General features: G+C 33.2%; 1 protein-coding gene across 1 annotated transcript in view; it reads right to left on the reverse strand.

The window, feature by feature from the left end:
- LOC114340456 (coatomer subunit beta) overlaps positions 1 to 23084 on the reverse strand; it is a 48902-nt gene that overhangs the window by 11815 nt on the left and 14003 nt on the right. The window contains exons 5-9 of the mRNA XM_028291201.2: positions 21112 to 21320; positions 20730 to 21055; positions 13373 to 13644; positions 9784 to 9980; positions 1886 to 2646 (exon numbers count right to left, since the gene is read on the reverse strand). Coding sequence (XP_028147002.2) covers positions 1886 to 2646; positions 9784 to 9980; positions 13373 to 13644; positions 20730 to 21055; positions 21112 to 21320 — 1765 coding nt within the window. The remainder of the gene's footprint in view (positions 1 to 1885; positions 2647 to 9783; positions 9981 to 13372; positions 13645 to 20729; positions 21056 to 21111; positions 21321 to 23084) is intronic.

Here is a 23084-nt window from a genome sequence, read left to right on the forward strand (position 1 = left end):
GTTTTCGACACTTATATTTTTTGGGCAATTTATAATATCATTACTGATGAGAGAAATAACAGGATTGTGTTTTGTAAATAAAATTTGCTGTTTCAGTGGCGATGGTATGTTAGTGATAAGCCCTTGAAGAAACGTCAACCTCACCACCCAAAATCATCATCAATTGCCCAAAAAATATAAAAAGTATCGAAAACCTCCACTTTTCACCCTCCGTAACTCTATAACCGTTGATTTAGTAACAATTATGTATAGGATCTTTTTTATTTTAAATTTTATGTAGAACATTTTTGTGTAGAACATTGTTTACACTAAAGTATAGTTTTAGAAATATTGACGAAAAACGTAAAAAAACTACTAATTTTCCGACTTCTCCCCCATCTTCCCCTAAACCGGACGCTCAAAATGGTGTAACTTTTTACTGAACAACATGTGGACCATATAGAACAATTTGCTGTTGGAGGAAAACTTTTACTTTGGATTTTTGGGTTAGGCCTTTTTCTGGACCAATTATACTGTACTACCTCCGTAACTTTGGAACCGTTCATTTTAGAAGGATTATGCATAGGGCTTTTTTTATTTCAAATTTAATGTAGAACATTTTTGTATATAAGGTTGTTCATGCTAAACCGCATACTTTTAGAAATATTGACGAAAAACGTAAAAACTACGAATTTACCGATTTCGCCCCCTCTCCACCCCAAGCCCGACGCTCAAAATGGTGTGACTGTTTTCTAAAGATTATGTGGACCATATAGAACAATTTGGTGTTGGAGGATAACTTTCACTTTGGATGTCTGGGTTATGCCATCTTTTGGATCAATTTTATCATACTAAAAATGTTATACAAATTAGAACATATCCTATTTGATACCAATTATTATTAGTACACAGGCATGCGTAGTTAGGTTATTTTCGTTATACCGTCACATTGTATAATGTTTAATTAATAATTAATTTTTATAAGTTAAAATCCATAAAGAATTAACCGAGATAATTGCAAAAAACACGTTTTTGCACTATTTTGTATAGTAAATAGGCCGTAAGGAACGTATTATACCTTGATCATAAGGTAATTAAGTGCCTTTATTAGTGTACGAAATTTCAGGAAGATCTGGTTGTTAGTTTACGAGTTATGTTAAATGTTTACCCCAGACATCGAATGTTTAAACAATCATTGTTGCCCAAGGAGTATTTTCAGAGCTTTTTGGCAAAGTGCAATGAGTTTTTAGTTTCCTGAGTTTACCATAGAAAAGTAATATAATAACACACTACCTTTCCTTGATGTTTTAATGGCAAATAAGGATACTGGATATGAGACTTTTAAGCCAGTTTAGTGTTGTCAAAGTTATAGCCAACTAGGTAGAATATTGTGCGTTTTGTTAATATTTTTCTCACAAACAGGCTTAACTACGTAGGCATTTTGATATATCATTCAATATTATTAAATTAAGAATCAGTCTAGGTCTAGATTATGTTTTTTCGAAAAATTATTTTTGATTGAATATTTTCACGGCCAACCTAACAAAATTTTACCTAATTGTTGTTACATTTAATGATTGGCTCAAAGAATCGCGAACAACTCAAAAATTAAAGCAATTAGGTGTAAGGAATGCTTAGGAAATAAGAAAGTACCATAAAATAACATTTTATGTCAATACTAAAATACAAGTGATCCATTCATGAAATCTCAGAAAATACTAATTTCAAACTTCGACCAATCATGTATACTAAAATTAAATATTTTGTTATGTTAATAATTTTGGACAATAGTACACTATTTTTCGTATCTATTACGACAAATAAATAATTGGACTTCCTCGCAGTAGTGCCAAGCACCATATTAACAAAAACAGTGAGAAATATAATAACATGTAAAAAATCTTACCTTATTTTCCCATTCAAATTCCGCCCACATTCTCATAAACTCGCTATCTGTACAACTAGCAGGCACTATATAGTCCATTATATCTATGTGTATATCATTCAAAACTACAACATTCCTATCTGACCCCGCTCCTATGACATCATACACAATGTTGCCAAATATAATTCCGTTTTCAGTTGAGGCCACTTTCACGTTAGCTTTAATGTTGCAAAAGTCTTTGGGCGCCAATACGACAGGTTGTGGCTTCTCTACCAACTTCAAATCGCCTAAAGTAGCCAGCTCTAGCGTGCAGTTTTGTAAAGTATCGTTAGTTTGGTTTACGATTAAGACATCAAGCACGATATCGTACTGATTCACGTGAACGTATGCTTCGGAATAAACTGGATCGGAAAAACCAGTCAGTTGTGTGATTTTATCTAATTTATTGGAACTTAATACTGATTCGCCACCTCCCGTTCGACCTCCTACTAAAGCTTGTGACAGCGACATCTCGAATACGTTTTCTCCTAGCTCTCCACTTTTATCTGTCTCTAATTGCAGGAAGCTTATAGCGTCGTCAGTTTGAATCGTACGCTTGTTTTTTTCTTTGCTCTTTTGCGAGATCGCTTCTACCGATTCCTTAGCTAGAAGCATCTCATTTAGTGCCGAGCGGCACAATTTTTTGAAAATTTCAACAATGATTGGAGAACGATCAGATAGGACTCGTAAACAGAACAGAATGTGGTCTTTATCGTCGTTGGTTATTGATTTTGTGGGAAGTCCTGGAAAATTAAAATCGAATGTTAACAAATATCAAGAATAATTCAAAATAAGCATAAATCCCGCGTACCAAAAAAAAGTTTATTAATAGCAAGCTGAAAAATTGTTAATAGCTTAATAGTTTCTAGTCGGACAAACTTTGATGTATGGGAACACTGGAACAGGGGAAGTTTTAATTGTGGAACATAACTTTAATTGTGGAAATTGTCATCCTGACAAGTTTATGATTGTGGAAACTGGCAGGTTGTTTTTAAGTTTATTCAATAGCAAACTTCATAGTCCTGTCGCCAGTGGGGGTACAACGGCCTCCTTAATTCAGATGGACTTACCCAAGTTTTTTTTACGTAGTTTGACCCGTAGAACACAATTTTTTTGGGTAACAGTCGATCCGGATGTCGATAAGATTGTTATAAACAAAGAACTTGAGGAATCACATAATAGCGATTTTTCGCAAAACAAAACATTTTTTTGTATTTTTTGGGTCATTCTAAGCAAAAAATGTTTTTACAAGTTTTTTCGTAGGATGCATGGTTTTCGACATAAACGCGGTTGAACTTTTAAAAAAATCGAAAAATTGCAATTTTTGAACCCGAATATTTTTTGATAAAAAAATAAAATAGCAATTCTGCTTACCGCATTTAAAAGTTCAAGTCAAATTCTATCGGCTTTGATTACTTTCACTGCTAAAAATTATTTTTTTTTTATTATTAAACAAAGCTATAAACACAGTGATCGAATCATGTTTTCAATGCATTTCTCATTTGAAATCGAACGAGTAGGCGCGCATACATACAATTTCTACGTAGTATTACGTACATTAAAACGCATGCATTGGGCACGGGAAACACTATGTGTTTATGGCTTTGTTTAACAAATAAAAACTTAATTTTTAGCAATGCAAATAATTAAAACCGATAGAATTTGACTTTAATTTTCAAATGCACTAAGCAGAATAACTATTTTATTTTTTAATCAAAAGTTAATCGGGTCCAAAAATTGCACTTTTTCGATTTTTTGAAAGTTCAACCGCGTTTATCTCGAAAACTATGCATCCTACGAAAAAACTTGTAAGCATTTTTTGCTGAGAATCACCCAAATACAAAAAAATGTTTTGTTTTGCGAAAAATCGCTGTTATGTGATTCCTCAAGTTCTTTGTTTATCTTATCGACATCCGGATCAATTGTTACCCAAAAAATTCGTGTTCTACGGATCAAAATACATAAAAAAAAACTTAAGTAAGTCCATCTGAATTAAGGAGGCCATTGTACTCCCCCCCCCCCCCTGGCGACAGGACTATAAATATATGAAAAAATGTTGGTCCGACAAATTAATAAGTCCAACACGTAGAACATGTCAAATGACAGGAATTATGTTGGTGGTAAATAGCAGTCTCTGGACTTTAAACTCTTCGGAGTTCGTGCATGGAGAAGAGCAGCCACAGGCAAACAAAGGTGGAGGCAAAAAAATAAAGGAGGTCAAGGCTCAATTTGGGCTGTAGTGCCGTAGAAGAAGAAGAAATAGCAGTCTGATTTTTTGCATTTTTGCAATGAAAGAGTAACAAATCAATTGGAAGTTCTGTCCGACAAAATACATGGGACGATTTCGTAGTCTGACGTTCGAAACTTGTAACCTATTACACAATTAAAACTTGTGTTCCAGTGTTCGCGTACATAAAAGTTTGTCCGACTAGACACCGTTAAGCGATTAATAAATTTTCAGCTTGCTATTAATAAACTTTTATTTGATACGCGGGATCCAGGTCTAAAATATCTATGTATTAGTTATGGTTTCTGCAGTGAGAATGTACTATGGCGACACAAACATATTTCCCTTGGAGAAAGGTATTAGACAAGGAGGCAACATATCTCCTAAACAATTCGACGCTGTATTACAGAGTGCTATGAGAAACAATAATTGGGAAAATATTGGAGTCAGCATAAATGGGGAGCTTCTGAAGAACTTGAGGTTTGCAGTCAACATAATCCTTATTTAAGACCTTGTAGATTATGCCTGCCAACTACTTGTGCCGTTCATCATCTAAGGCACACCAAAGAAACATGAAACGTAAAACACGTTTCATGAAAATAAAACACAGGTAAACAAATCTTGAAGTCCGCCTACCAATGAAACGAGTGTGATTCATGCTCATAAAACATTTTTATTTTCGGAGAGTTTCATAAATGACCGGACGTCTATTTGTTTAGCAGTGTTTTATTTCAACGAAACGTGATTTACGTTTCATGTTTCTTTGATGTGCCAAAGTTTCTCTCACGTCGCACGTGCCAAAATCCAAATGTATAAAACCATAATAAGACCACCAGTGATATACGAAAGTGAAACGTGGACATTGAGAAAGAAAGAAATCAATAAACTATTAGTATGACAACGTAAAATCCTGTGAGTTATAATATATGGTCCTTGCAGAGACAGTGTGACAAATTAATGGATGAGCAGATCCAACAATGAATTAAAGACTCTCTTCGGGCAAGGAAACACCGTGAGATATACAGGGTGTCTGCGTAACTTGGAACCATATGGGAAACTTTTTTAATATCAATTTTACGAAAAAAAGTCATTCTTTATAAAGTGCTCTGCATAGTCTAAAACCTAATATGCAATCATCAGATATTAAACGTTGTCAGTATACGAGGTATGTCAAAAAATATGAATTCGCTCAAGAGCAAACTATCTTTATATTTCAAAATATCAAAAAATTTTATTATGAAAAGTTATTTGTAATTAGAAACCATATTCAAAAATGCAATAACAGCCTTCTAATTGAGAAAACAATTTCTGAAATTTTCCTTAATTACCGATTCCGAACATCATTTTTATTTATTAGACATGTAATAACTCTTTTATTAATAATTTTAGGAAAAAAAAGTTATTCTTTATAAAAATCTGTGCATGGTCTCAACCTCAAGATGCAACCATCAGTTATCCAGGTTTGTTAATTTTATACGAGGTGTGTCAAATAATATGAATTTAGAAAGAATTCTCTCTAAATTCATATTATTGACCAAAGCTCGTATAAAATTAACAAACTTGGATAACTGATGGTTGCATCATGAGGTTTAGACCATGCACAGATTTTTATGAAGAATAACTTTTTTCCTAAAATTATTAATAAGAGTTATTACATGTCTAATAAATCAAAATGATGTTCGGAATCGGTAATTTAGGAAAATTTCAGAAGTTTTTTATTTCAAGTAGAAGGCTGTTATTGCATATTTAAATATGGTTTTTAATTACAAATAACTTTTCATAATAAAATTTTTTGATATTTTGAAATATAAAGGTAGTTTGCTCTTGAGCGAAATTCATATTTTTTGACATACCTCGTATACTGTTGACAAAATTTAATATCTGATGATTGCATCTTAGGTTTTAGACTATGCAGAGCACTTTATAAAGAATAACTTTTTTTCGTAAAATTGATATTAAAAAAGTTTTCCATATGGTTCCAAGTTACGCAGACACCCTGTATAAAAGCCAATAGACTAAGATGGGCAAGTCACGTAGTACGAAGTGATGACGACAGACTGATTAGCAATATGTTTTGGGAAAGACCAGACCATAGAAGACCGGCAGGACGGTCTAGAAAAGGTGGAAAGATACATTCACAGAAGAGCTGGAGAGGATGGAAGTGAGACCATGAGAAATAGTAGCACAGGATCGGAACCAATGGACGACAATAGTAAACGCGGCAAAGACTCACGAAGAGTTATAAAAACCAAAAATGATGAACTACTTCAACAGCTTCACAGCTCTTGTACACGAGTTGGCCTTAAAATTAACTTTGCCAAAACCCAATACATGTCCAAAATTTATATTTACACAATGAAATTATCGATCGAGTTAGCAAATACAAATATTTAGGCACTTTTATAAATGATGACAACGATAGCTCAGCAGAAATCAAAATAAGAATAGAAAAAGCCAGATCCATATTCACTAAAATGAAGAGAGTGTTCTGTGGAAGAGATTTGAGCCCTGAAATGAAACTTCGCCTGATGAGATGTTACGTACTTTCTGTGCTGTTCTACGGAATGGAGTCGTGGACGCTGAAAAAGATTGATACTAAAAAATTATAGGCATTTGAACTGTGGATGTATCACAGAATCTTGAGAATATCATGGACGGAGAGAGTCACAAACGTCGAGGTCTTGAGAAGAATGAATAAAGAAAAGGAAGTCATATTTACGATCAAAAAACGAAAACTGCAACACTTAGGACACATTACAAGAGGCGAAAGATATGAACTGCTTCGAATAATTATGCAAGGGAAGATAGCAGGAAAAAGGTCCATAGGAAGAAGACGAAACTCCTGGCTAAAGAATCTACGGGAATGGTATAGCTGTAGCAACAACGAATTGTTTCGGTCAGCAGTTTCGAAAATACGTATAGCCCTGATGATCGCCAACCTTCGGAACGAAGATGGCACTTGAAGAAGAATACATGACCAACCTTGTACTGGCCAAAAACATCTCAACTAATGGCAGTCAAACTGAACTATTTTTTGTTTAATAGTGTATACCTATAAGTATCTGGGTCACAAAATTAAATTAGGAAGAGACAACCAAACAACAGAGTTAAAGTGGAGAATAGAACTAACATGTACAGCTTAAAAAAAACTGAGGAAAAGCTTTTTTCTTCTTCTTCTTCCTACTTTATAAATAGGCTCAATGCCTGTTTTTCTTTGGTTTTGAGCCTCAATTGACATTGTCTGACCATCTTTTCCTCGGTCGTCCCAATGATCTTCTTCCATTTGGCGATTTGTCTCTTGCTATTCGTACTATTCTCTTTTCTATCATTCTTTCTATGTGTTGATTCCATTCTATTTTTCTTCTTTTGGTCTACATGTTTATTTCTTCTATACCACATCTCGCTCGTATTTCCTCACTTCTTGTTCTGTCTCTTAGAGTTTGTTTCTTGAAATTTTTCGTAAGACTTTCATTTCTGCTGTTTCCAGCTGTAGTTGTGTTTTCTTTGAGGAAAATCTTGAGATCAGATATTCCCATGTTATTGAAAAGAAAGGTCGGTGATCAATGTGCACTCCCAGTTTTAACGTATGGAGCAGATTGACCCTTAGCGGAAAAGTAATCAACAAGATACACGTGGCACAGAGAGCAATGGAGGGGTCAATGTTGAATATATCCCTTAGAGACTGAGTTTCAAATCAAATAGATAGGAAAAAACTGGTGTTACGGGCGCAGTTAAAAAAATTACAACGCTGAAATGGAACTGGGCGGTATATGTTGCTAGAGACAGAGATGGAAGATGGACCAAGAAAATTTTAGAAGGGAGACTTAGACACGATGTTTATCGTAATCTAGGACGTCCTCCAACAACATATCAAGCTCATTCCACACAGCTGGATTCAGGGTGCTCAAGAATATTTACGGGAGAAATATTTACGGACATTTGCAATAGAAATATTTACGGGAGGCCTATGTTAGTAGTGGACTCAAATAAGGCATATTTGACCACAACACCAGAATAGTGGACAATATGATTGAAAAGAACAGAAGGGTGAAAGTTTTTAAAAAAAGAACGAGAGCGGAAAAAGAAATTATAAGACTATAAGATGACTATGTCTTATAATGACTAAGTTGTCTTTGACCTACAAAGACAACGTTATCGATTATACCAAGCATGTCGACAACTCAGCATGAACATATCCACGCAGAAAACAAAATGCATTACCATTGCTCTTCTTCTTCTTCTTTTTGTATAGACATGACTTTGTCTGTTTTTTCAATGTGCCTCTAGTAAGTTGTCGTTCCATCGTTTTCGTGGTCTTCCCACTGATCGTCTTCCTATTGGGGAACCGTCTCTCGCTGTCCTGACTACCCTATTTCTTGTCATTCGGCTTATGTGGTCATTCCATTCTATTCTTCTGTTTCTTACTCAGTTGTTAATGTTATCCACCTTGCATCTTCGTCGTATATCTGTACTTTTATCTCTGTCCCATAGAGTCTTACCATCGATTTTTCGAAGGGTTTTTGCTGTTTCGAGCAATCTTTTTGTCCTCTCTGTGTCGGGTCGTGTTTCTGCCGCGTATGTCATTATTGGTCTGATGACTGTTTTGTAAATTCTGCCTTTCATTTCTTTTCCGATATTTTTGTTTCTCCATATTGTGTCATTCGGGCAACCTGCGGCTCTGTTTGCTCTATTCACTTGATCTTCCACTTCTGTTTCGAGTCTTCCGTAGCTAGATAGTGTGATGCCTAGGTATTTAAACTCCATCACTTGTTCTATTTATTATCTAACCTTCCAGCTCCAATTTACATCTTATTGGATCTGCTGTTATAACCATGCATTTTGTTTTTTTTTTAGGAAATTAACATGTTAAATTTTCTGGCGATTATGTTGAATTGGTGCAGCATACGTTGTAAATCATCTTCACTTTGAGAGATTAGTATTGCATCGTTCGCATAGCACATTATTTTAAGTTGCGAAATTTACCATTGCGGAAGATCCAATTAGATGCAAGCTCGTGGTAGAGGGGAAACCCATGGAACAGCTAAACCAGTTCAAATATCTAGGTGTAGACTTATCAATTTATCATGACCCAGCCAGAGACCTAAGAGGACAAATTACTAAGGCCGCTGTCTTGTCCGGATGTTTGAGAGATGTGGTCTGGAATAACCCATATATGCGAATGGACAGCAAAGTTAGAATCTATAAAACTTGCATCAGACCTGTTATGACCTATGGCATTGAATCAAGAGAAGACACCAATAAAACCAAAAGCATGCTACGAACAGCTAAAATGAAGGCACCAAGAGCAATAGCAGGGAAGACTAAAAGAGACAGAATACGAAACAACATCAGCAGGGAACAATGTGGCGTGCAAGATGTAGTCAGATGGGGTAGGCAAAGACGAAGAGGATGGTTCAGTCTGTAAACAGAACAGACTACCAAGAATTACGCTAGAAGGAATAGAAAATAGAGAAGAAATTATAAAACTCCTGACACCTATCGTCCTATTAGAGGTAAAACTCACTAAGTGCACTTTTTTGAGAGTTAAACATTCTCATCAATTTGTACTTAATCCGCTACTGTCCAGCCGTGATCTTTTCAGTTATTTCTCATTACCATAACTTATTAATTTTGGTTTTTAAACAATAATTACCTGATTTTCCCAAGTGAAGAATTCCAGCCATAATAAGCATAATTTTGGCATTGAATCCATTGCTAGCAGCAGGAGAGGTGAGGTCCTCATACCGCAAAGACAGTTTGGTTAATGTAGATGCCAAAGAGGCTCCGATGAAAAAATCACCATCCATGAGGTATTGTCTTAGAGGAGGTCGTGCTTCTTTAGTGGTTTGGCTAAAAAATATCAATGTTAACAGTTGATTTACTATTTTAAAATGGTCATTTCGTCAAAACTGAAGCATTTGTATGTTAATGAATACGGAAATAACGAAATAAACAACGTAAACTAAAAGTCAAACAATTAGGAATGCACGTCATAGATTTTTTGAAAAGAAAAAATAAATAAGTGATAAATGTGTCACTTTTCTTGAGCATATACCTACGCAGATTGTTTTGAAAGTAATCACATATACTGTCTTAACTCGACAAACTACGCTTTAGATGGATAAATGCCTTGCACAAGTCGATATGTGACACTGTTTATGTTCGGTGCACCGTTGATTTTGGTTAATCATAATAAATAATAATAATAATAAAATTTATTACACTTAAATACATAAAGTTTTAACAAAAAAGAAATGTATAAAGCCAGTCAAAGATACAAGTTTAAAGTTACAAAATTTACATAAAAGTAAAAAAAAACAATAATTAGCAAGTGCACTACTTACATAAGTTTATATTCGCGGTGTGCAAGTACTTGGAAAGGGAAACGAGAAACGACCCTGCGCGAGTCGCGGAGAAATATTGCAACTATCTTAAATAATTCATATTGTCAATTGAAATTGTCAAATTGACGTATATTTCATACCTTCTGTCAATGAAGCAGAAAAATTATATATTGCTCCACAATATTGATATGATATGCAATTATTATATAAAGGTAAATTTAATTAATTGTATTTTGCTTGCAGTACTGCATTTTAATAACTAATTTTATTTACTACATACAATTGTTGATGTTTTCATAACATAACCTGAATCTTATTTTTTCTTCTTATTATTTTTTTGGACTATGGCCTTGACAATTATCCAGTAACCAGGACTAATATAATTGGCCAATATAATTAAAAATGCGAATAATAGTACAGAGCGTAGAATAGGGGTCGCTTTGCCGAACTTGCACGGTCCCAATAGGTACATTTAGATATGTTAGTTCCATGTACCATTCATAAAATCGTTTGTTGTATACGGTTCTAATTTACACAAAAAGCTTACAATCTCCCTTTTTATCATGGAGATATCATCAGATATCTTCAAGTGTAGAGGCAGGTGGTTGTAGAATTGTATACCTGCATATAAAGCTCCTTTTTCCAGTAATGTGAGCCTAGGATAAGGGATATTGTAGTTGAACTTGTTTCTGGTGTCAAAGTTGTGGGATATGTTAAATTAAATGGTTGAAAGTACTGCTTGTTGGTAAATACGAGTTTCAGACACTCATATATGTATAGGGCTGGTATAGTGAGTAACTTTAGCGACTTAAAATGACTCCTGCATGATTCAGAGTATTTTAATTGCTTCATGATACGTACTACTTTTTTAAACGCTTTTATTTAGTTCAATAGTTTGCGTCAAATTTTTAGACGTTAATTTGACTGCCTTTTCTCCAATGCAAATGAGTGAAAATTTGCAGAAATATGCATTCGCCGGAACAATACAGAAATAATCAATAAAAAAAAAATTTTATGTTTATTGTTTAAATAAAAAAAAACGATTTTAATGGAAAATGCTTAAATTCTCTTGTTTTTTACTATGTAAAAACTTGAAACTTTTACGGATTGCAGCTAATGATATGCACTATACATAATTTCACTTTTTACGTTAATTGTTTACGTTATGCTTCATAAACAAATAATAAAGTTTCAAATTTTTTGCCGATTCCGACTACTTTTTATGTTTGTACATCATATGTTTTATATACATATTTTAATAAAAATGACGATATATTTTAATGTTTGAAAACTGTAAGACTAAAAAGTAAGAAATAAAAAAATATGAAAAAATTTTTTTAAGAAACGCTTTTCTTTAGTTACGAGTGACTAAAATTAAACATGTTATAAAAAAGTCAACCAAAAAGCAAAAAATAAGAAAAATTGAAAAAATCTAACACATTCGTTAAAGAAAAGCGTGGTGCGAAAACCGTTTATTCGATGAAGACGCGCCACGCTTTTCTTTGACGAATGTGTTAGATTTTTTCAATTTTTCTTATTTTTTGCTTTTTGGTTGACTTTTTTATAACATGTTTAATTTTAGTCACTGGTAACTAAAGAAAAGCGTTTCTTAAAAAAAAATTTTTCATATTCTTTCATATTTTTTTATTTGTATTTTAAAAACTTCGTTAAAAGAAGCATATAATGACTCTAGTGTCATCTAATGACAAATACTTGAACTATAAACGTAATATTTTTTGAGGTAAGAGTTTGTAGTTTTATTAAACTGTTGGTGCAATAAAACCGTTTTTATTATTTTTTTTTTGAAGTTATACTTCTTTACCGGCGATAGAGGGTGATTTTTTTATATGTTAAAACCTATCAGCCCGGCGCATGCGCATTATAACTTTGTTCTGATTGGATGTTCAAATGACATGTCAAAAATTATCCGATAAGGCAGCTGTGGTTTGGAGGTAAAGGTAAAGGTAAACAAATGTATAATATATTAGTTTTATTGTTGTGAGGACAGAAACAAAAAAGTTTATAATATTGTTTTGACTTTTAAATAGTTTTTAAAAGCAACAGGTACGTAATAATTGTTAATGTATCATGGGTATAAACCTACCTATTTGATCTGCCAAAATACATAGTATGTAATACTTTTATTTATATAATTTGATTATCATCAAAATTTCTATCAATATTCACCTAATATATTGTTTTTTTTTAACTCTGTTTTGTTGTATTTTTTCAATTCTAAATCATTTCAATTCAAAATTAAAATAATTTGATCAATTTTCAAAATACATATCAAAATATCACAAGTTTAATCCGTTTAGTTAGTCGATCTTCGTAAATAATGACACATAGTGTCCGTGACTAAGCGGAGAAGGCGAAGGAATTCCAATACCCCGCTCTTATCAGCGCTGGTTCGAGTCCCAATAGAAACTTTCTTTTTTGTTTTTTTTAATACATTTTATGATTGTAAGTATATTTATTATATAATTGTATTTTCAGAAAATACGTATTTAGTTAAAAAAAATTTCGACAATTAATGTTCAGACATCATTTGTGGCTTGTTTAATGTGTTTGTGTGTGTTTTATTCTTTTATTATTTTAATTTTTGGCACTGTTCTAATAAAAATGTTTGAGAAGTAGTAAGTATAAATTAGTTTAATATTTAAACAAAATATAAATAAAAAGTATATTAATTTCGTTTAAATCATATAATAGAAGTATAACTTCTTACGTGCGTACAAAGTACACACACATTCTTTTTTTTTTTTTTTTTTTTTTAGTTGTGACACTATTTGAGCGGAGGTGCGATAACTGGAATTATGTATACATTTTTTTAGTTGTGTCGCTTTTCTTCCGGATGAGCGAAATGTGTTAATATTAATTACTGGTATTAATATTTACCTGACAGTGTTGAAAGCTGATTGGGTAGCATATGTTCCATCGGAAGTAACTAAAGTGGTGGCGCCTGCAGCAGGTGCAGGAGCATTCTCTTCCGTATCTCCTGCTATTAACTTCTGCTCAGCTTCAACGAGGGATCCTTCACCCAACAATCTGTTAATTTCTCCAACGATAACTTCTATATCGGAAGCAGTACTCGCGTATTCTCCCAAAATCCAAATTGCTGCTCTATGGACTTTGACCAATTTAATGTCTTTGAAAGTTTCGATGAGTTTCTGTAAATCAAAAGATATATTTTTTACTGAAGACTTTGTTGTAAGTTAGTAATATCTAAAATTCGATTGTAGGCTATTTTTATTGCAAAAACACGCTTACTTCATTCAAGATCTCTGAGGTCAGAGAATTGTCAAAATATTAGAATAGGTATCACTTTTCATCATGGCCGTGTTTTTTGTAAAGTGAGAAGCTAGGCATCATTACTTGTCAGAGATATTTTTCTTTGTCCTTGTTTACTGTACAAACAATAACTATATTTTTTATTCTAATTAATTATGTCAATCGCTTTTCATTTCTTGTCGAAATACACTCTGGGCCAAAATTAACGATTAGTCGATTTTTTTAATATGTTATTACCTTATTCTTTGACAATATCGTTATAATAATATTGTTGTTAAACAGGTAAATTTTTATTGTATACCGGGTGCACGAATCAAGCTGTTTTTTTTTTTTCTTAAAGTTTGCATCACCCTGTGGAATATTCTAGCATTTGTAGAATACTGAAATTAAAACCTAACTATAGCCTCATATGCTTTCTCAACATTATGTTTTTTTTATTGATTCGCTTATGTTGAATAATAAAAAGTTAGGTGCTTTAACAACTAGACATGTTTTTTATCAATACAGGGTGTTTTTAACTTATGTCCGCAAATGCTTCGTTTTCGAGATAGGGGGGTGTTGAAATTTTTCTGACAAACTGACGATTTATTTATTGCTTTAAAACCGGTTAAGATATGCAAATGCAATTTGGTGGGTTTGATGACGTAATTATTGCATATTTTTTGACATACAATTAAGAATTTAATATTCACCATTGATGCGCATACGGGTAATATGAGCCATCATATTGCCCTATACACTGTAATATTGTTGTTAATTAATATATTTCGGCATATTATTAATATATTTCGGCAAGTACTGAAAAATGATTGACATCATTACTTAATTATTATAATAAAAAATTATAGTTATTCATTAAAAATGTATAAATATTTTCAATTACATTTATTATTTGTACAGTAAGTCAATAAAAACAAAGAAAAATACCTATCTCGACAAGTAATGACGCCTAGCTTCTCACTGTACAAGAAACATGGCCATGACATCTCTGACGTCAGAAATCTTGAATGACGTAAACGAGTTTTTGTAGTAAAGATAGTATATTTAAGTACTTTTATGTTAGAATATACTTTTGTTGAGATTGAACGACCTACAAACATAATACTTGCATGCAACTATCAATCATTGTTTATCATGACGTAGAGGTAATCGTTACATCTAACTAACGTATTATAGTATTTTTACTACAAAAACGTTATTACGTAGGTCAAAATTTTTGACGTAAGAGAACTGTCAAAACATTAGAATGTGACTTTTCATTATTGGCATGTTTATAATAAACATGGCGATAATGAAGTCACATTCTAATGTTTTCACAGTTCTCTTACGTCAAAAATTTTGACCTACGTAATAACGTTTTTGTAGTAAAAATACTATAGTTTAATTTACATAGCTACTGTGTTGAAAATAGTGATGGCCGAATCGAATACTTTTAAGAATCGAGAACTTAGTACTCGAGGATTTCTAAGAATCGAGAAATTTTTTGAGTACCGAGAATCGTATTCATTTTGAAGTTGATTTAAAATACACACTGTTTTAAATTCATTTACTCCTTATTTGTAATGTTTATTTATATTCGCTAATGATTCTCACACTCACTGAAATATGTTTACAGAAATGTGATAGGCTGAATTGGTCGTTTTGATGGTCTTGAGAATAAGCACCTTTTCTTTGTTGAATGGGGAAATCCTATTAAAAATAAATATTAGTATTAGACTACAGGCCCATGTCCAAAATGGATGGGTCATATGAACCACAAGGTGACGTATATAGGACGATATAAGAGCATAAAATAATAAGATTCAGCGCTATGCCGTCACTTGTAAGTAGTCCAACTGAGTGCTGGTGATGATAATTCAAAAGTGCAGGTAGAGTGGGTACATTTTGGTCATATATTTTTGTACGGAATTTTTACCATAGATAGACCCATGAAAAATAATAAGAAAGCGCGCAGTGCCGTACAAAAATGGCGAGCCACAAAGTTGGTAAATTTTTTTGATTTTCTGACAATTTCCAGGGCAAATTTGGTCATTTCATTCTGTACGGCATCAGTTTCATACTGTTTCAATACAACTTCTAATCCATTATTCCGCAACGCCGTACAAAAATCACGCGACAAGGGGAAAAAATCGAGGGTTGCAATCCCCTCTCTTTCCGTGGTCCGGGGGGTGATTTGAAACAACATAAAATTAATTTATTTTGAAAGTATTTTATGCATAGATAACATTATTTTACATGCCGTACATTATCGTTGGTCCAAAGGTTTGTAGGAAAAAAAAGCTCAAGGAAAAATCCACAGAATGAAATGTACGAAAAATCCATATAACGAAATGTAAGGTGAAATTTATGACGATATTTTTTTATGCGGCATTTAAATAGTTCATTTGTACTTAATCCAATAATTTATAAAAAGTTAACGCCGTACAAATCTGAAAGTTCATATTGATAAAAAAGTAATAAAAATATTAAATAAAAATAATTTACATATATTTATATCGCTTAAGGAGCAACGTTATGTTACGACGTTTAGCATTTGTAGGCATATTATCTACACCTGCCTATAATACTGTACTGTGTGCTAAGTAGTCGTTTTCTAGTAATAATTTTTCTAAAAAATAGTAGTTGTTTTATTTATTCACATCATTACAATGAAACCAATCAATTATATACATGTAACAATAATGCTTGAAGTATATATGAAACCAAAAAGTATACAAAACTGTTGATACTGAGATTTACAGTTTCAATTCTTGGATATTATATACCTACACACCCTTTCACTTCAGTTAGACGTCATAATGATTTTATCATATATTATCAATAATAATTGTTCTCTTCAAAAATATGTTAATACCGTACAGTATCAATTGACCATAAAATACTATGTACCTTTAAAATGGTAGCGTCATTATCATCAACCTAAAAGATATGGTATGCATTAAAATGTACGGCATCATTTTTTCCTAATTTATTTATCTTAATACTATTTAAAACAAAGGATAAATGTATAAAATTGCTATATTTTATTAATCTATGAATATTTAAACTGTGGCAATATTTTAAAAAATTTCTGTTTTTGTATTTCTCTATAATTTTTTTAGAACAGTTTCTTTTGAACGGCAATACTATATAACAATTATATTTTACAATATAATGTTAAAGAAAAAGTTGCCGTACAGAGTCAAATGATTTTTTTAGCTTTATAAATCAAATATACCATGAAATTCACATAAGTATTAATATACATTCAGATGAACAATAATTTTTTGACGGCATTATTTTTAATAGTACTTTTGAGTGCTAAATAATGTTTTGGAACCGAAGCCGTACTTTTTCAAATCACCCCCCGGGCCACGGAAAGAGAGGGGATTGCAACCCTCGATTTTTTCTCCTTGTCGCATGATTTTTGTACGGCGTCGCGGAATAATAGATTAGAAGTTGTATTAAAACAGTATGAAACTGATGCCGTACAGAATCAAATGACCAAATTTACCCTGGAAATTGTCAGAAAATCAAAAAAATATACCAACTTTGTGGATCGCCATTTTTGTACGGCACTGCGCGCTTTCTTATTATTTTTTATGGATCTATCTATGGTAAAAATGCCGTACAAAAATATATGACCAAAATGTACCCACTCTACCTGCACTTTTGAATTCTCACCAGCACTCAGTTGGACTGCTTACAAGTGACGGCATAGTGCTGAATCTTATTATTTTATGCTCTTATATCGTCCTATATACGTCACCTGGTGGTTCATATGACCCATCCATTTTGGACATGGGCCTGTAGTCTATATCAGTTGTGCATTCATATTATTGTCGTTTTGTTTGTATCCAAAATTATTATTACGCTAGTCCGGCTAGTCTATTATATTATTGGACCTATAAAAATATTTGTAATTAAAACTAACTTCTCCACTTGACGCAGCAAGCGTGTTTAAAAGTAGCTACTGACTCCGAGTACCGAGACTGTATTCGAATACTTCGGTTTAAGTTCTCGAAACATCTTGAGAACTTTCAGGAATCTAATACTAAAAGTCAATTTTTGGTATTTGAGAACCCCATCACTAGCTGAAAAATAAATTCGCTCTCTATAAGTAAGTAATGCATATGTTATAATCAAAGCCCGAATTTCAGGCACTCCTAGGTTTGACTAGGCAATCCTCAGGTCTGACTGACGGTCTTAGTCAAAGCCCGAAATAAATTACAGTTTCGGTCTTTGACTAGTCAAACCTAGGACAGACTAAGTTGGTCAGGCAAAGGTCGAAATTTAATTTTATGAAATCGGGGTTTGACTAGTCAAACCCCGATCAGCTATTAAACTGTCGTAATTTGTTAGATTAGATTTAATACGTCATTTTTTAATTGTAATGTTTATTATTTTTATATTGTCGTAATTAAAATAAAAAAAATAGTGTTTATTCTCACATGTTGAGGCATTATGGCATTTAGAATTGCACAATACGTTAGATCTTTTACTCTTACGTAATTTGAAAGACCATTTCTTATTGCAGTAGCATTTTATAAATCCTTGTCCTTCAAATTTAGAATCTTTTGTACTAATTTCTCTTAGAGACAGAGACAGCTTAATGTCTGGAGCATCTTCGAAATTAAGAAATTTCTCTATGATGCTGCCATAAGAATGCCACTTGTCTATTTTCAATGAAAAATCTCTAAGAGTTTTCGATATGTGAAAAAAAATTGATTTTCATTTTGTAACTTCAAAGGGCTGTAACTTTTTTGTGTGCACTATTGTATATAGGTAAGTGAGGTTCAATCAACCTATTTTTGATCCCAGAATCTGTGGTATAATTTATGGCCAATCTTTTCGGGACACCCTGTATAAACCGTCAATTGTTTTATCTTGTATGCTACTCAAAATATTTCGATCATCCTCTTTGGATCTATCAAAGCCGGGGATAGGTATTGTTACAGTTTTTCCGATCGAAATTGGAGGATTTTTTTTCACTTCATTGTTTCATAGCATTAGCCTGGGCATGAAGATCTTCAATCGCATTTCCTTTATTTATTTTAATCTTTTCTGTCTGTGCACAATGCATGCTCGAACGCGTGCCAAGGAGATGCTCGAAATATTTTGGGTATCATACAAGATAAAACAATAATTGACGGTTTATATAAAGTTGGTACGAAATGCGGAACAATAAACATACTTTTTTCATGAAATCAAATAAAAGAATGCAAAGAGAATTTCCCTAATTTCGAAGATCTTCCAGACGTTAAGCTGTCTCCAAGAGAAATTAGTACAAAAGATTCTAAATTTGGAGGACCAGGATTTATAAAATACCACTGCAATAAGAAGTGCTCTTCGAAACCATGTAAGTGTAAAAGGTCTGACGTATTGTGCAACTCTTAATGCCATAATGCCTCAACTCAACATGCCAGAATAAACACTAATTATTTTTTACAGGTATTATTAACAGGTATTTTAATTACGACAATATAAAAATAATAAACATTACAAGTAAAAAATGACGTATTAAATATAATCTAACAAATTACGACATTTTAATAGTGATCGGGGTTTGACTATTCAAACCCCGATTTCATAAAATTAAATTTCGACCTTTGCCTGACCAACCTATCTCTCCTAGGTTTGACTAGTCAAAGGCCGAAACTATAATTTATTTCGGGCTTTGACCGTCAGTCAGACCTGAGGATTGCCTAGTCAAACCTAGGAGTGCCTGAAATTCGGGCTTGAGACTATAACACATACATATTTCTTTTAATTAATGTAATAGTTATTTATGTACCAAGTCAGTAAAGTGACTCTTTATCGAACGAGTCTGATATTACGAGAAGAGCGAGCGTAGCCAGCGAGGCGAGTAACAGACGAGTTCGATAAGGAGTCTTTACTGACGTGGTGCATAAAAAATTTTATCGCCAACATATTTTTTTTTTAACTTATGTCCGAACCACTTGAGTTATAAACGACAACAATGGAAAATACGTATTAAAAATAAAAAGAGATTATAATATTAAGTAAATACATAATGTACTAACAAGAAGTATACCTGAAAAATTTGTGATACAATTAAATGTCTTTTATTCCTATTTCCGTTAAAAACTGTATTGATATTGTTATTTGTATTGTCTCTAAGAAGCTCAGATATGTCCCAGGGAAGGTTGAGTTTACTTCTCGTTTGCTGGTATATTTGACAATAGGTTAAGATGTGTTTTATTGATATAAAATAAAATTTGCCAATTTAAAAACTTTTGAAAATTTAGTTGTCATAATAAATAATTTCATGACAGTGAGTGATGACAGATACCTCGCAAGATGGCCGCTTTCGATTTTTAATCGATAGTTATCAATATTGAATAATTACTAAATCGGTAAAGTATTAATTTATTTTATATGAATATATTAACAAAATACTACAGAATTTCACTTTTTGACATAAATTTAATTGATAATATAGCAAATTGCGTACAATATTTTTAATAATTAAAGTAAATAAATTTCAAGTCCACTCAAATACTCGCCATTCGATTACTGCCATCGACCACTTACATTCAATCTCGGTTAATTTGATTAATCGCGGCAGGTAAAGTAAAATTCTTCTTTCAGTACAATAAAGTGCTACTTTACTGCCGCAAATGAGGACAAATGAGTACAATAATGAATCACTTTAGTGACGGTTGGCGATAAAATATATTATCAGTTAAAACCGTATTTTTGCTTGTATTCGACAGTGCTTCAAATATTGGGAGAATTTGCTATTAACTTTCTCATCAGAGCGGACCATTTAAGTAAAACATTTCATCCCTAATCCAAAATAGTGACAAATTCAAAATATAATATAGAGTTTACGCAATAAAGGTTCAACAATCAAAAATGTTGATTTTTACAGTTTTAGCTGTTGTTTCAGTTTCTTTAAAATTTCTAAAAGTGGAGTATGCATCTTTAAACCCGTCATTTAGCCAATTTATACTTTACTTACCTCAATAATTAACGGTTGCAATTCTTTAAACTTCTGTATGGCTTCCCTTAAGAACAGCAATACATCTGTGGCAGCCAGTTCATTATTATCGGATAAAAATTCAATCAAGACTGGTATAACACTACGTGCGATATCTGGGAACTTAATGGAACACGAATGTAGAGTCCTTACTAACAATTGCCTGTACTTTCCTGTATCCTCATGTTCACTGTCTACCGTTTTACTCACTTCCTTTGTTAATACTAATACCATTTCTTCTATGTTCCGTGAAGAGACTAATTCAAGGGCTAGACTTAAAGTCTTCTTGCGGACTTCTAAGTCAGGAGCTACAACATACATCTAATTAAAATTTTTAATCCAATGGAAAGCATTATTGAATTACCAGAGAGTACTCTCAGTATGTCCATAACTAAATCCTGCAGAATTCTTTCGTGATTAGGAAGCTCCTTAAGTGCTATCAGCCTGTCCAAAACGATGAGTTTTACATTGTTGTCACTTTCTTTGATAATTAACTCAATGTAACAGCTAGCAGCAGCTTTAACGGCAGTCGGGGCACTGGAGAGGGTGACTAAAGTTCCTGCAGCTTCGTACCTTCAAAAAAAGGGTTCAATAAATCAAAATCAAATTACACATCATATTTCCCACGTACTAGGGTGAATCAAATATGAACTGACTTTTTCATCCCCGCTTAGCATAAACTAGTAATATCTCTAAATTAGTTCTGTGGTGGGACGTTATAGTCTAATGTGTGACTTCACACTACCGCCTGTAGGGTTGCCAGATTGGGGTATTTTCCCACAATTTTGGGGTAATTTTAAAGCATCTGGGGTAATTTTTATAAACACAGAAATGGTTGGGAGATTTTGTTTGGGGAATTATGGAAGAGTTTAAGGGATCATGGTAAATTAAATTTGCGAATGTACATAGAACTGTATTTTCTACTCTCATATAATCGAAGACGATAAGACCTATGAATTATTTCCAGAGCTCTCTGTTGATAAGTAGTATAATTTTGTTTTACTATTCTCTACATTTGACTACTGATTTATTAAAATGCAGCAAATATTTAAATTTGGGGGATTTGAGCTTCAATTTGAGGGAATTTCAGTTTCTAAGGGGAGGATTTATAAAATCACATCTAGCAACTCTGACCACCTGTTCTCTAATGACGTGCAGTGAGTTACTGTTGCGATGAGCGAGAGAGTAGTGCCATGTTCGGTTGCACAACGCATTGCCATCAAATTCCTTACAAAAGAAAATGCTGGTCTCGCTGAAATTTGGAGAAGATTAAAAAATCAATATGGAATCAACACTGTCCAGTACACAAGTGAAATTTTGACATAGACAGGTTCGTGAAGGACGAGGTGCCGTGCAAAACAAGCACGTCTCAGAAAAATATTATGCCATTGGTGACCTTATTGCGACAGATCGTCGACTGATCATAGCACGAGTTCAACAAACAGAAGGAAGAAGCTATGGTAGTGTCCAAACAATCATCAGAACAAAACTTCGGGTTTCAAAAAATTTCGGCAAGGTGGGTTCCAAGACTTTTGAATGAAGTTCAACGAACTTCTGGTGTCGAAATTTCTCAAAGACTGCTGACGCGTTACGAAACAGAAGGAAATGCATTTTTACAGCGTATAGTGACAAGCTATAAGACTTGGATACATCAGTATATACCTGGTCTAAAAGGGCAAATAAGGCGTGGAAAAAAAAGGAAAAGATTGTCAGATAAAGGCAAAAAACTCGTTTGTCTGCAGGCAAAGTTTTGGGATTATCATGGTGTTTTGCTGCTGGATTTTGTTCATGAGAGACGAACCATCAATGCCGCTTATTACTGTAGCCTTTTGGACCGTGTTCGAGCTGCCTATAGGTCCAAAAGACTGGGTGTCCTATATGAGATGTGTTGCTCTTTAATGACAACGCCCGACAGCATACAGCTGCCCTATCACAAGAAAAAGTATCGTAAATGCATTGAACTGTCGTTGAACATCCTGCATTCACTCCTGATCTTTCACCATGGGATTATCACATGTTCGGGCTATTAAAAGATGCAGTAGGCGGAGCGCGTTTTGATGATGATAATCATGGAGCAATTCGTGAGCAATTGGTCAGATATCCGCCCATTTTTTTGAAAATGGAATACAGAACATTCTAGCCGCTGGGAAAAATGTATAAAGAAGGAAGGAATGTACATAGAAAAATTAAGGATTGTTTAATTGTTGTAAATATAATTCAATAAAATGTTATTAGCAAAGGTCGTTTTTTTTGTTTTTTTCATTCTATGTGATGACTGTGGGAGCACAACCCATTTGCCAGACTAATCATATTTGATTCACCTCTCCGTATCATTCA

Source organism: Diabrotica virgifera, chromosome 6 (genome assembly GCF_917563875.1).
Source record: "Diabrotica virgifera virgifera chromosome 6, PGI_DIABVI_V3a".
NCBI classification, from domain to species: Eukaryota; Metazoa; Arthropoda; class Insecta; order Coleoptera; family Chrysomelidae; genus Diabrotica; species Diabrotica virgifera.